The sequence below is a fragment of the Ylistrum balloti genome, unplaced genomic scaffold (assembly GCF_031769215.1).
Source record: "Ylistrum balloti isolate Yb309-2 unplaced genomic scaffold, AGI_CSIRO_Ybal_v1 Utg369894, whole genome shotgun sequence".
NCBI lineage: Eukaryota > Metazoa > Mollusca > Bivalvia > Pectinida > Pectinidae > Ylistrum > Ylistrum balloti.
The window spans coordinates 938,218-954,023 of record NW_026782025.1 but is presented as its reverse complement, the minus strand read 5'-3'; the positions used below and the strand labels follow the sequence as shown (position 1 = coordinate 954,023).

At 34.1% G+C, this 15,806-nt stretch overlaps 1 protein-coding gene across 1 annotated transcript in view; it reads right to left on the bottom strand.

The window, feature by feature from the left end:
- LOC132546531 (inositol 1,4,5-trisphosphate receptor-like) overlaps window positions 1-13,420 on the bottom strand; it is a 111,149-nt gene extending 97,729 nt beyond the window's left edge. The window contains exon 1 of the mRNA XM_060210250.1: window positions 13,332-13,420. Coding sequence (XP_060066233.1) covers window positions 13,332-13,414 — 83 coding nt within the window. The 5' untranslated portion in view covers window positions 13,415-13,420. The remainder of the gene's footprint in view (window positions 1-13,331) is intronic.
- Between the last annotated feature and the right edge of the window lie 2,386 nt (window positions 13,421-15,806).

Here is a 15,806-nt window from a genome sequence, read left to right as displayed (position 1 = left end):
ACTAGTACAAGCTCCTAACTCTGAATCACATTCATTTTCTCCTCCACAACCAAAACCTAATCAAACATATAAAACTGTCATTATCTGCTTGTAATAAAGGCTTCACTTTAACTCTTAACTCACAAAAGCTAATCAAAGGAGCCCCTATCATCTAATATAGGAGCTATAAAATATCGTCGTGGCAACTGATCACATCATAGGTTATAACCCTCTCCAGTTGGTTTGACTGTGTAAATTTGTATGTACCTGCTTCAAGGTCTAAAAAACTATGATGGCCCAAAACTCTGCACTTCCTAACTGTTTGACTGTATAGGTCTACAGACCAACTACTGTGAAAGATACTCAATTTTTGATGGTCATTTAGGTTCAAGTTTTTACAGATCTACTACACCAAAACTGTGTCTCTTTTCTTGTTTCATGATCACAATCAAGACATTTAAGACTCAATGTTTCTCTCTCTATCACTTCGTAACTCTTACATTTGATAATGATGAGTAGAGTCAGGAATGCTATAACTGATAAGCAATCATGCAGATATCTGCTAATTTTGAATCCATTGGGGATTGGGTGGGAGGGGATGGTGGTGTCACCAAAAATAACTTTCAAATGAAATATATTTTGGCCGTAGTGACTATTTACACAAGAATATTCCTTTACATGATTTTGTATTGTCCCTTTCCAGTGCCAGATGTTAGACTAAAATGTCACATTTGTATTGTCCCTTTTCAGTGCCAGATGTCGGTCAGACTAAAAATGTCACATTTGTATTGTCCCTTTTCAGTGCCAGATGTTGTTCAGACTAAAATGTCACATGTGTAACATGAATCTGGATGGTTTTACTCATTCAACATCTCTGCTTTCGATTGGACATTTTAGTGATTTCTCGAAATGTCATTTATATTGTGTGGAGTCTCTCTAAGGGCCGAAAAGTGCCATCATACCTGTGGTCTCGCTATATCATCACATCAGATCTCCCATCTGCACACTCCAAAAAACACCCACCTGACTGCAGTAAAATAACTTTCTACATGGTTAAATTTCATAAAGAAAGAGAAATATCAATTCTGAATCTGCTTGCAAGAAAGAGGGCAACACCTTTTTTGTTGAAAATGTATGAGAATATCCTGTTGAGAGACTAATTTGTCACATTATCTGCTCAAGAAATCTGTAAAAATATTAAGAGACTGTGCTCAGATTTTGCACAGGAAATCAATATAAAGTATTTGAAGGTGGCATTTATTACTGTGTAGTCATTCCTTAAATTACAATTCCTAATTGAAATGTGAATTACAAGTCAAGCAACATGTGTCTGTCCTTGAATCGGGTGATGCAGTATGGTTACCCAGATGACTGTCCCTCAATTTCCCTGTATTGGGACATGAAAAATACTGAGGTCACCAGCCTCAATAACAAAGGTTCATCTAGATAACTGATTTTTCCTTGATCCTACAGTAACACTTGAAACACTTGTATACGTACTCATTCATCATTCAGGTCAAGAAATTTACTAATATCATTCTTATAAGAGAACAGATACAAATGTAACTGGTTACACAATTGTTGTAAAGTATAAAGTTTAACACTAAGGTACACCTTTTATCTTATCTGGTTCACATCATCTTATAAAAGTTGTATAAATTCTTGTGGGTCAGTAGAATTTTTTTCAATGTATGATTATAGATCTACACATATTTATCTTTAGCTGAGTAGATATACCTAACAGTTCATCTTCAGCTTGGATACCTCTCTCCATGTGATGCCACAAGTTCTGTATACAGCAGAGGCACTTAAAATGACATTAGTAACCTAGAAATCTTTATTTATAACCATGCTGGTACAAATATACTAATACAACACATTTCTGAAACAAAAAGTACTCTATATTGTGGGTGTTAAATGTATGATGATAATTATCATTAAAAAATCCTCAGATTACAATCAAAACACATCATAGAAACTATACGATGCTGGTAATATACCAAGATATCAAATATTTAAAGTACAAACATTTGGTAGATATGAGAATTGGACAGTAATATTTGTTTGGGAACTATTTTTTTAGCTATTCTATTTCAAGTATCCCTAGTTATATGCAATAAATATCAGCAGATAAATAGCCTGATGCCCTATAATTACATATCTGGCACAGATTCCAGAGTTCTTTAACCAAATACATCTGCTAATAGCTCTAACACAAGTGAGAGAGGCACAGAATGACTCTCTAAGTTGTTGCTAAGAAATACAGACAGCTGTGAAAAAGGTTGGAATTCCAAAGGTAGAGATTGTTTATTATATACCAAATCATTCCGCAGACAGGTTTCTAGGTTTTACATACAAATGGAACACTACTAAATTATCATCAACACAGGGTACACAACAGAACTTGTACCAACGGCAACTGCTGCTGGTAAACAAATATTGGAAGGTGCAGCCAACAGCTTAAATACCAATTAACAAAAGGGAAGTTTTAGTAAATAACTGAATATGATTGATTGACAATAACACTTGGACTCATTCTGAATAATAGCTATAACACAAGAACTGACAGCTGCTCACAGGATCTTGACACCAGAATCAGCAGAATATTTTCTTGCACAAATTTCAGTAATAATGCTACATCTTTTACAATAAATATTCAACTGTTGTTATTAATTTACATTAATCTATATATTTCCAATTTGAACCAGATCACAAACTCAAGAATTTTTTAAAACATTGATATTTATCATAAAACAGTCATATTGCTGGGTGCTCTTTTAAGTTACCATACATATATACTGAAAATATTTTCCTGTTTACCATCCTGAAGTTTTTTGTCGCTGATGTCGAATATCTGTTGTAGTTAATGAGAGTACCTCAATTCAGCCTATAGCTGCTATACCACCAACATTAGTTACTTATTTCATACTTAATCATAATTTGTAATATCATTACTATTGTCATATCCTTTTCTATGGCTACCGTATACAGGTAATTTACTGTACCTATAGATCATGAATATATTAAAATTAATCTTGTTATTGCATAGCAATTGCAGCTATTTTGTACACCCATTGTAATTTATTGCATAACAAGTATAGCTATTGTAAACCTAAACCTACAGCAGCCATTACATAATTATTGTATTTATCACTAAATATCCATGACTACTGCAGCTATACAATGTCCCTATTACCAGTGTATAACCATTGCAGCTTAAATCTACACCTTAAAAACTTCATCCTGACATTACTGTTCTATTATCACTATAAATTCAAGGATTTGGCAAGGCTAATTGTTTATCTTGGAGGGTATGTCAGTATTATCTGCTTCCAGATACTCAACAAAGTCAGGGTTACTATATCTTACACTTTTGAGATTCAAGGGATTCTATTATCTGAATTTTGAAGACCTGCCATTTAAAGAAGCTTTCAATTTGCAGTGGCTTGTTTGACTAGAGCCATACAACACATTGTAGCATCTCTAAATAAAAGCTTATATCAGCTTCATCAACCTGATTTAATCTGCATCCTGCTGTCTTGTCCTTGGGAGTTATAGGTTAATTATGCAAGATACTCTACTTTACCACATTTAAGCTTGTTGATCTATTTCAAGAGTGTCAGAGTGAGAGGATCCAGATTTAAACCTCCTAGACATATATCTACAGAGATAGTTCTGTATTATATATTGGTAAATAGTAATTCTCGCTCTAAACCTCTGACAAACCTTTCTGATTATATTACACCTCTGTAATTGTTATAAACGATAGTGTATCTATATCAAGAGATATTTCTGTATTATATATTGGTAAATAGTAATTCTCTCTCTAAACCTCTGACAAACCTTTCTGGTTATATTACACCTCTGTAATTGTTATAAACAATAGTGTATCTATATCAATATATCAAGAGATATTTCTGAATTATATATTGGTAAATAGTAATTCTCTCTCTAAACCTCTGACAAACCTTTCTGGTTATATTACACCTCTGTAATTGTTATAAACATTAGTGTATCTACACACAGTGATATTTCTGCATTTCACAATAAGCAATCAGCTTTCTAACCTTAGACTTTGTATATACCATTACAGCTCCATCACTGTAGTGTGTACACCAATGTGTCCATTATATGAGGTACATCAAGGTTTCTATGGAATAGAAGAATATTTATTTGTCCTACCCACAATATACATGTTACTACCGGTAGTAGGTCTGACTGCTGAAGGTATATAACAACCAAGCATGTACCATGAAACAGAACAGATGGTTATATGTACATATGAACATCAGAATATCTTGCTTATGGAAGTATACCATACAATATTTACAGGCTTCATGAAACATGGATGTAACTGATGAACCTTCATAGTGCCATGAAATTTTATGATATTGACTTTCAATTCCTATACAAAAGTATCCAGTTGATGATAACTATATTTACTCCAAGACTAATGCCAACAACCAAAACTTAATCTTATTATTTTCAAACAACAGGGCTCTTTTTTAAAACTAAATCAGATGTTACACATTTGGAACGACAACAAAACTGTGGCATTTTACAGTTAACACACAATGACAACAAACAGAACCAAAACAGTGTGAATCCTAAAGCAGAGAATAGTGATCACATCACTTAATTAACATTTAATTCCAACTCACTTAAAACACACACCACATGCTAATTTGGTACAAAGCTGAACAAGACAAAAACATAAAAAAAATTCAACAGTACAAGATTAAATTTTTGTTAGATCAATTTTGTTCCAAGAAGCAAACCTATAATGATTGTGCACTTTACAGTAACTGTGTGTCAATTTATAGGAACCAACAATGTGCATGGTTTAAACACAAGATGTTGGATTCTCAACAATCATCACAACTGAAAGTAACCAATTATTGCACATCTGTAATATTGTCAAACTATCACTACAAAAATGTCTGCTGTATTCTCTTTTGTTTTGTCTAGCAGAACAAAGACAAGCATTGGGACATATCCAAGACTTCTGGTATTCATGATCAGGTTTCCCATCACCTGAAAAATGGCATGTATTCCCGATATCTATTTATGTCTATTGCGGATATTATGCAAAATGCATGTTAGTTCAACTGCCTACAGTGATCTGCATTCATTTACTCCAAACAATATACCAGATTCTCAAAGGAATTACCTAGCGCCAAATATATACATATCCTTGTGTTGTAAAAGTCTAAACCACAATGCTGCAATTGCTTTGTAACTGCCAACTTTCTGGAATTTAATTCCATACAGAAAAAAGCATACTTTCAAAGCTTTCAAGCATAAAAAGAGGCCTAGCAGCCTTGACAGTCACCTGAGATAAGCAATATTGAATATAAAGGTTAAAGGTTAAGTAGCTTTCAAGTGTCATGAAAAAGAAATTGTAACATTCATGATAGTACCAGGTAAGCCAGTTTCAATACATGCACAACATAAAAACTGTCGTCCTATACCAATAATTCTTACAAAGTTATTTCCAGTGGGAAATAAACAACATTATGCTAAAAAACATTTTTATGTTTCATAAAAATCATTATAAAACTAACCTTCTCCCCATCGGGAAATGTGAGACCAATTATGGTAAAGTACCTTAAGACAATTACATCCATGAAGTGCATTTGATTCTAACATATCTGGGTGTTGAGAAGAAGATTTCTGAAATCTGAGACAATTTGACCTCTTTTGGCCCCACTCAGCTAGGATCTATATGGGCATACCATCAAGCCATCATCCTTCACTTATAATTCTAATCAAGCCTGAAATATTTCCAAAGGAAATTAAAAATTATGTTCCAAAGTCTATTTTTCCAGTAAACTATAGAAAATGTTACCCCATTCCCACAGGGAAATGAGAAACCCTGCGGCCACGAAATAAACATTTTTGGTAAAGCACTTTTAGACCCTTTTATCAATGAACAACATTTGATACTATCACAATTATCTGGACGTTAAGAAGATTTTTGGCATCTGAGTCATTGTGACACCTATTCTTAAGCAGAAGTCAAAAATGTTAAAAATTTACAGATGCATGGCGCACGATGCTGGACAAAGGTGATCACAATAGGTCACCATGATACTTTATCTCAGATGACCTAAAAATGCATTTAAACTCCTTTTCATAAAATTTTATTGATATCAAAAAACAACATAGTTCAATTTGCTCTTCCTTGTAAGCAAATTGGAATTCTGAATAATGAATAACTTGGAAGATTAATACATGTAGTTTACAACTCAACTGACACCGAAATTGGAAGTCTCTCCTCAATGAGGAAGATTGGCAAAATTGTCACATATAGTGCACTGAGCAACACCAAAAAGTGCACATGACTCTCCATGAAATTAAAAGTGAGGAAAGGTACTGTTATCTTTCTTTTTGTTTCTTCTAATCGGTTTTTAAAGACTTTACATGAACAAACACACATACAGTATCACACTTTTGTTTAGACTCACCCACACCCTCATCATAATATCATCTTCATATCTTTTTTCATCACCATCTCATCCCCATAACATATTCCCAACCAAGAAGACATCATCATCATCATCATCATCATCATTAAAGCACACTATAAAGCAGCTAAGGAATTTGTTTGCATAAAGTACATCAAACAAGGCAATTTCGATGATGCTTCTATTTTTACAACCATGCATAGTTAACAAAAATGTATTGTAATCATCCCTATGATATATCTTAGAAGTTATTCCTTGTCTGCCAAAAAATATTGTCTTGTATATATCATATATTAATGATAATGTAACTGTTAGATCAACAACTTCGATGAACATGTTGGGTAGACGAAAAATGTTTTCCAGAATGAACTACTGATACACTATTTTTAATTGATACAACAGCAACTATTAGAAAATACATTATAGTAAAGTAAAGGTTAAGGATCAAATCTCAGGAGAATGTTACAGAGGACAAGATGCAGATAGGGGAGCTTTTAACAACTGTGTGCACATGCATACATGTGCGAGAGACATACTGTGAAATGTAAGACAGTCTAAATAATTTACAGCAACTGCTACGTACACCCTAATTTAATTAGTCTATAGAAAGAAACCAGTGAAAAAATCTTATATCAGAAAGGATTGTTGCATGCTGTAGATTGAGCTACCATGTCTCATCTATCTAGGCTCACGAATCAATAGGCCATGCTGTAGAGGGTTTTCACACAGCTAAAACCAAATTACAGCAAAGATGTTAGAATCAGGAGCAGTATATATTGGTAGTATGATCGGATCAGAATGAATGAATCTCTTAGTGTCACTGATCAACACCTGATCATCATCATGGAGGTTTACGTTAGGTTACACAGTGTAACACATTCTCATCTGTCCATTTCAATGATACCATGGAATAAACACTGAAGTTTTCTAATAGAGTTGGTTTCAGATTGAAATGGGTTCCTATCTAAGCTTCTGTATTATGTTAGTTGGGATATCTGAAGAGACTAAGTTACTAGATTGGAGTTCTATATCACATGTGTACAGTACATATATGAGTAAACAATAGTGTTCGATTTCTGAGCTCTCTGAGAAAGGAAAATGATCCGATATGTTTATATACATATTTCTGACAGACTGTATAAAATCCTTCATCCTGACCTCAGGATCAACTCAGAGGTGAAAATGCACATGTTTCATACCTACAGGTATCCAAACAGTACATAGCTTATCCAATAAATCTTCCATACTACATCTTATAACCAGCTGATGACTTTATCACTTTCACCAGTAATGTAACTCATTCTGACAGACCTACCATAGTCTGCATACATAACATAGACAAGAAATGGCATCCAATTGTTGTACCTAATAGATAGAATTGTCGGGGATTTTTTGTACATCAAACACATACTCTACAGATCTGCATAGCTTAAGATTAGCCTAATACAAACAGTAAGTCAGTATTTTTGCAGGTGTCCATAACAATTTTTTTAAATTTTGACAAGTACCATAGCCACGAGGTGGTTTTCCCACAGTAAAAGTAGTAACATCAAGGACTCGAATATCAAAGTCTCAAAAATAACTGCTTGGTCTTGATCAGAGACTTTTTAATTCACCTTAGAATGAAAAAAGGTTCATTGACTAATTGGGAGATGTGTTGTACAGTAAAACAATTGTATTAAGCTTGCATTTTTACTTAATTTCACATTATGAATTAGTGAGCTTATTTCTAGACAGGATGTTTCTTTTTTTTTATACCTTCAAAACGTGTCAATATTAGCATCTTGTATATTCACTAAAATTTTCGGTCATATAACAAACATGATAATTTTCAGAATAAGATATTTCAAACCAAAATATTGATCATCACTTCAAAACATTTAATAGCACTTCACGATCAGTCAATACAATTTAGAACCTGTCCTGTGAGTCATTAGCTTCAACTATGACCTATATAGGCCTTCTTCCTGCATTTGACTTCAGAAGCTCTTGAAATTGAAAAGTACCATGCATTTATCATATGTTTCTTATTATATGTATTTATATTTACTTGTAATATATCAAAATACGCATAAATTATGCATCCATATTTAAGTTGCTGCAAGCTATATTCTATTGAAATATCTTCATCTTTATCAAGCTTTTTGATCTCAAAACTTCAGCAGATGTCTGACCTATAGCATACATTTTACAAATCTATATATAGTAGACAGATGTATATTAAATATGCCTATGAGATTGGGTGTATACATTTTTTTATACAACTTTGAAACATCAAGCAGAAAATAACATTTACACCTCATTGAATGACTTTACATGATATGTATGTTACATGTTTGTTGAACTTTCTCTACAAGTCTTCACTCGACTGTAGTGTATGATGGTCATGATTAGTTGATAACAAGAAATATTGGCACATATCCACCAAAGATATTCTACAGATTCTTCATTAATGACAGTGTATGTTATTAAATCATACTTGACTCCTAGGTTTGGAAAGGCATTATTAACATGTTATATTATTTCTTTCAAAAGTGCGATTTGGCTCTATTCAGAAAAATGATATTTTAATTACAAACATTTACAATTACTGGAAAATTTGACAGTCAACTGAAAGCAGTGTTCATGATCAATCCTACTGAAGAAACCATTTAATAAAGGTAATGAGGTGCACATCCAATCAGTGCAGTATACTATTTGTATATACAATACAGTATAGAAATGGCATTTAAAGAGGAAACCCAAACTGGCTTACAAGGTGTACCCCCATCAGCCCATTGTTCAATAAATCAGAAAGGACCCGATCTTGCTGTTAAACTGACACAGTAGGAACCAGTGCCCCCTTTCACCAGTGTTTGAATGTTTGTTTAGGCCAAGGGTTTTGTTTAGTGTTGCATTCAGTCCTACAAACAATACATTTTCATTCCCTTGCCAAAGAAAAATATGATGTTATGTCAATGCACCACACACTCTCCTTTCTATGATGAACTATATTACAACTCTGGATTTTGAAGAACGATACTTGTATGTTCTGCAATATGATAAAAGATTATACCCTGCATGATTTCATGATGAACTATGCAGAAATTGAAAAAACTGTACCCCATCCTGTGTTATGAAGAACTCTTCATACATATCGGTGTCTTTAAGAACTGGTATATTCTATTCCACAACTGGGTTTTCAAAAAATGCATCCCACCAATGTTACATAGAAATGTAACCCTTTATGTGTGAACCATATATGTTTTATTTGTTTCAACTTTAATAATATGTACCGTATGTTCTGGGTTATAAGCCACAGCCTTTTCCTCTGCGGTCAGGTGTGTGGCTTATATACCAGTGCAGCTTATATGTGGACAAAAAACTAAAAATAGGCAGAATGAAAAAAAAAAAGAAGCATATAATAAGCTGGATATAAGTTCTGGACCATATTTCGGAATGGCCATTCTGTCGAGGCATATCACATTCACTATTGACCTGCATGACCTTAAACCCTGATAATTTTGGTTGCTGTGACAAGTCTTGCTTCCAGGGAGAATAAAAAATAGTGATTTAAACCAAGGATACCAGTATGAGATGTTGGTACCAATTTTTTTACGAGTACGAGTACCTGTTCATCATGTGATAGATAGGCCATCGGGTCAAATTCTAAAACGACAGCCATTGTTTATGATATGAATGGCTTCGTGTAATTTACAAGAGGAAATAATACGGGACAATAAAAATTTGGCATGGGCCTTCACTAATATTAAACAATACAGACACCGATGGAGATATTGTTACATAAACTGCAGGTAACATCAGGCCCTATATCTGTGCGTAGGCAATCTTTCCCAAGCAAAATGAGTAAGATAATTACTTTTTTATGGTTTTGAAACACATCAATCAAATAACGGATTATCTGTGTATAGTGCAAACTTTTAAAAATGTTTCATTGATGATCTTAATAAACTGTTCTCCATTGTATCTGATATCAACAAACTTTGGTCAACATAACAGTTATCACTTTGTCAGAACGTCCTTCCGTTATTTGTTACCAGTTTATCAAACGTCAACAATATGGTCACCATATCGCAAGAAAGGGTGTGGCTTATATTCCAATGCTGCTTATATGTGGATCAGATGGAAAAAAATTGCTAAAAAACTGGCCCAATGCCTTATATACCAGGGATGCTTATAACCAGGAAAATATGCTGCTGAAATTACTGAAACTCTAAACATGTTGATGATTGATAAATTTGAAACTTTAAATGTGGGACATAATCAATTACATGCCAAACAATCAAACATTTTTATTGAAGATGACTATCAATGGCAAAATTTGAAATTTTGAATACATTTTCCATCAAATCAGTGAAATTTGTGCAAAATGTGCAATTCATGGAACAAAAATTAAAATTCCAAATCAAAAGATTGCTACTGGCATTGGTATTGGATACTGAAACCAGGACAAAACTTTGCAACAGGTTATAAATGATTTATTTTGCTACAATAAAAACCAACACACAAAAAGTCACTAAAAATTAAAGGTACAAAGTAGGGAGAATGCACATAATGTGACTATAGGACTTCATCTTTTGATGTCACTAACTTCTTTGAGTGTCTTGGGCAAAAATGTCTGAAGATGCATTACAATTACCATGGTATTTGTATAAAATGTACATGTGTGCCAAGCTGTCGGTCTCGCTAGAGTAAAATTGTCATAACTGTCATCTTTCATATATGAAACTGAAACTTTGCATATCAATGTATTGTAATCATATCAAGTACAAATCTTTTGACTTCCCTTACTTTAGTTATAATTTTTAAGGTACATAATAGGTGCTGCCCTCGAGTGTGATACACAATAAATGAGTGCCAGCGGCAATCAAGGAAAATTTAACTCTCCACTACTCAATCAATTTCACAAATTAATATCAACAAGAAACTTGGTAAAATTTGTGTATTGTGATCATATTTATGATGTCACTAACTATAATGATTATCTCAAAGTATCTTTACAACTCTCACGGTCAACGATTATTACTTATTGCCGACTTTAAATTAAACGCCAAAAATAGATGTCTATGATCCCATAATTCTGTGCATTCCCCCCATATTGACCAACCTCAGAGAATCTTCTGCAAACAAGGGCAATGCTAGTTTATGGTTGACACCATTTTCAATCTGAATAATTTCATGAATACCTAGTCTGTCAATTTTGTAAGGTTCTAGTATAATACTACATTGTCTCATAGCAACAGTATACATGCATGACACATTTTGAAAAATAGCATATGACTGCCGCCAAGGGTCACTAATATATCACTGGAAAATTTCTACCAATCAGAAAGCTGGGATTGGTAGCCGCAGCTAGTTTCAAAGGCTGTGACAACAGGCTGAAGATATAACTATGTTACATTTCGTCTAAAAACTGACAACGAGGCATTCCTTTGACGATTACCAAGAAGTGACATCCTCAAGATCCATTTGTTGTGCATCAAAAGATCAAACTAGTCTCCTCGTCTTATCCACATGGTATCCCACATGGAACCTTCAATTTTGCAATGTTCTAAGGGTGCAGAGAGTGATAGTGAGAATAACCCTTTTAAGTATAGAGGATGATTCATACTGTATCACATGATCTATAACTAACTGATCTTATTGAACTTTGTTGGCCTAAATCATAGGCAGTTTTAATACCTAATGAATCAAAGCTATATGTTTCAACCTTCAGATTTAGGTTACCTGTCATCATATATATATTGTTCAGTCATTCATGCATAACATCAAATTTATTGGATAAAAGAACACATATGTTATACAAATTCATTCAAAGAGCTTCACTGGCCTGTTATTGCTAATGTTAAACATCCTAATCATTATTCAATGATTTTCACATATGCTAATATAAATGAAACCATGGCAATGCTACCAATTTATGGTCTCATTTAACCAGCTCTTGCATCTCAGATTCAAAACAATGCAAAAGGCATCGTCTCAAATTTGTATTTTCACAAAAACCAAATAATCATTTATGACCATTCATATTGATTCTGGTCTTGTTCTGCTAATCTGATGAAACTCCATCACCTTCAGTATTACCCTTCAACTTAGCATTCTGCAGCTGAAAGTCATTTAAAGAATTTAGCCATGGCCCTATATCACATGTTTTTATCTGGAAGCAGTTGCCTTCATGTTTTGATCACATCTCGGTCCCTGTCATCTCAAATTTAGGTAAAGGGAATTTCTTTCAGCAAAGTTAATAATGCCACTATGCTTAACCTATTATAAATCATCACAGACCTAAGTTTAAAGGCATTAAAAATACACTTATATTGCTTAATATTTTTATGGTAGGACTGTGACAAATCTTTGAAGAAAGTAATAATCACCTCATATTTTGTCAATGGATTTACAATGTCAATAAACAGCAGGCCAAGAAGATGCACGTCCTTTGTAAATCATTCAGTTCACAATTGTGGTTCAGAATTTACAATTGGTTATATTGACATGGTTATTAGAACTTCTGAGTTGAGAAGATGAACTGGCGTCATGTCGAGTGTAAATGTGTAGGTAAACAAAACGTTATCAGTTCTCTTTTACAACATTGGCTAACAGCAGGCAGATAGAACTTCTCGGTCTACTTGAAATTAAAGCTAATAGAGTGAGTGAATGGACATTCAGAGATGTGTGGAGATCTAAGCCTGGGTGGAGTTTATATCCATAGCCAAGGTAATAAATGCACCAGTGAGTGACCACATGCATTCCATCAATCTACACTAGACTATTTATACATCTACTGTAGACCTTTGGCTAAATCAGAAATTACTCTCCTCGCCTTTGACAGGCTGTGCAAACATTGCCAATTCACTTTACTAAAGATAAGCATGATACAGAACTTACCCGAGCGTTGAAATAAAACCACAGACACTTCCCTCTGCATACAAGGAAACAATGTCCCCGAAATGTAACACGGTTGCAGACATTTTGATGGAAATTATTCTGTTTCTTTCGAATCGTCTGCTGTCATGCTGAAATCTTGATGTGAAACCATTTATGAAGAGTTTTACGTCTTGCTTCACTTCAGTTCATATTAAGGCGGTCACCTGAAAAAGCAAATCCATTAGGAATGCCCACGAACAATTTCCTTACATGATGAAGTTTAAAATACGCGAAAGTACATCCAAACTTGACAACATTTCACAGCCTTACCTTCGAGAGGCAATCGCTTCCGTGACTGTTGCACGCACTGACCCCTAGCGGGGAAAAACTGAACAACTTTTTGTTTAGTTAAGGATATATAAGCAAATAGAGATATAAAAAGAATCTCAGTAATGACTAATAATACTACATAGGTATAAAACTATTAAGATATTCGAAATAAGTATAAATACTCAAAAGACACATTCAAGGACAAAAAAATATACCAGAAAAACGGCTGATAGAATGGGAAGGGGGATAACTCCTCGTATGGAATGTACACAGTCGGTAAGAATTAACATGAATGATCAAAAGGGGAAAAACTGTGATGCAAGTCAGCTGACATTATACAAATATCTTATAATTACGGGTTCACATATACTTGGCATCGGCTGATAACCGCACAGTAGTAACATTGTTTATTTAATTAGTGTAATTTTCACCTGGGACAGAGGATGAGCTCCATTTAGGAAGTCCTTTTCTGCATGATCACTCCATCTTTTCCTAAACAAATCGCATAACGGTTAAATCACCGTATAAAAGAAATCGTAATTATTTGAATTAAATATACTATATAAAGTTTGTGTATACAGAGAATACAAGCGAAATAGCAAATGCATGGCTATAGGCAAATCAGCAAATGACAGCTAATTAACTAATTACATAATTAACTGATTTACAGTAAAGAGCAAAGTACAAGTGACAGTCTAACAATAGTGCAATTGAGTGCATAAGATGTGATGTATATACTTTGGAAAATATTTTTCACGGGATTTACCTCCGCTTTTATGGTTCATAGGGTGGCAGTAAGTGGAGAAATGGAACCTAAATTATAATAGTACCCAAATAGAGTCATTTTACTTAATGATATTTTTTATTATGTGTCCAAATTTTGGTCCTGGCTACGTTGAAAATTTTAGAAGAACCAGACTTAAACTACACAGGATAGATGGTTAAGGCATTAATTTCCATTGTGCTTGAGGTCATTTGATTTTTTTAATGTCCCACTTTCTGTAACATATCGATACGTACGTCCTATTGATATATGTATTTCCCTGACGATATCGATCCGATCTTAATGTTTTCTACATCCGATTTTACTAGTATTACACAGTCAGTCTGTGATGCCCCGGGGGCTTCATTACTGCCCTATCTAACGAATCATAAGTCATTCTTTTGAAGTGGATTAGAACAGGTAGAGAAGGGATGAGGTGGGTGGGTGAACTTGTTCTACCTGTCATTCCCCAAATCTATGTTACTGCGTGTGTGATGATCCACACCATCTGTGTGGGCGGATTAACTTGTTCTACCTGTCATTCCCCAAATATATGTTACTGTGTGTGTGATGATCCACGCCATCTGTGTGTCACGGTTTTCTCACTCTCTCCCATCACTTCTTACTATTTCCCCTCTACTCACTTTCCTATCTCTTCTCGTCCGCTAAAATGTCGAAAGGTCGTAATAGTGAATGTAAACCCCGTTAAATAAATAAATTGGGATCGGGAAGAGACGGACAGAATGTATCTAGACTAAACCACACGAACTATGTAAATATATAAGCTTGAGTTACAATGCTGTTGTTCTTGTAACACATCATAAAAGAACCTTGTTTACATAATATAACTTGAACAACATTGTACATGTAATGTATATGTAAAATGTGCACAGCACCAACTGTCATCCCATGCTAAGGTTTCTCACCACGTTAGAAATAAAAGAAATTACACAAAAAATGCAATTTTCCTATAAAAACTCTTCCGTCCATGAAGAGTGTTCAATAGATTAGAACTATCATATGTGGGAAATGAGAAGATGTTTGAACCAATTTGAACCCTATTGACAGCGCCTTCTAATTCACGGGGGTCAGCCAGGATCAATAAGTGCACACCTTCAAGCTGTCATCTTATAATTCTAATCAAGTTTGAATTATTTCCATTAAAAAATAAACAAATTACATTAAACTTATGTAATTTTTTTCTATATAGATATGAATATATAGATTTATTGCAAGCGGTACCCCATCCCCAGGGGAAAATGTGAAATGCCGCGGTTTTGAAATTTACAATTTTGGTAAAGCCCCTTCCATTTATGGAGAGTGTTTGATTCTATCCTATCTAGGTATTGAGAAGAAGATTTTTGAAATTTCCCCTTTTATGACAGCGCCCACCAATCTCACTC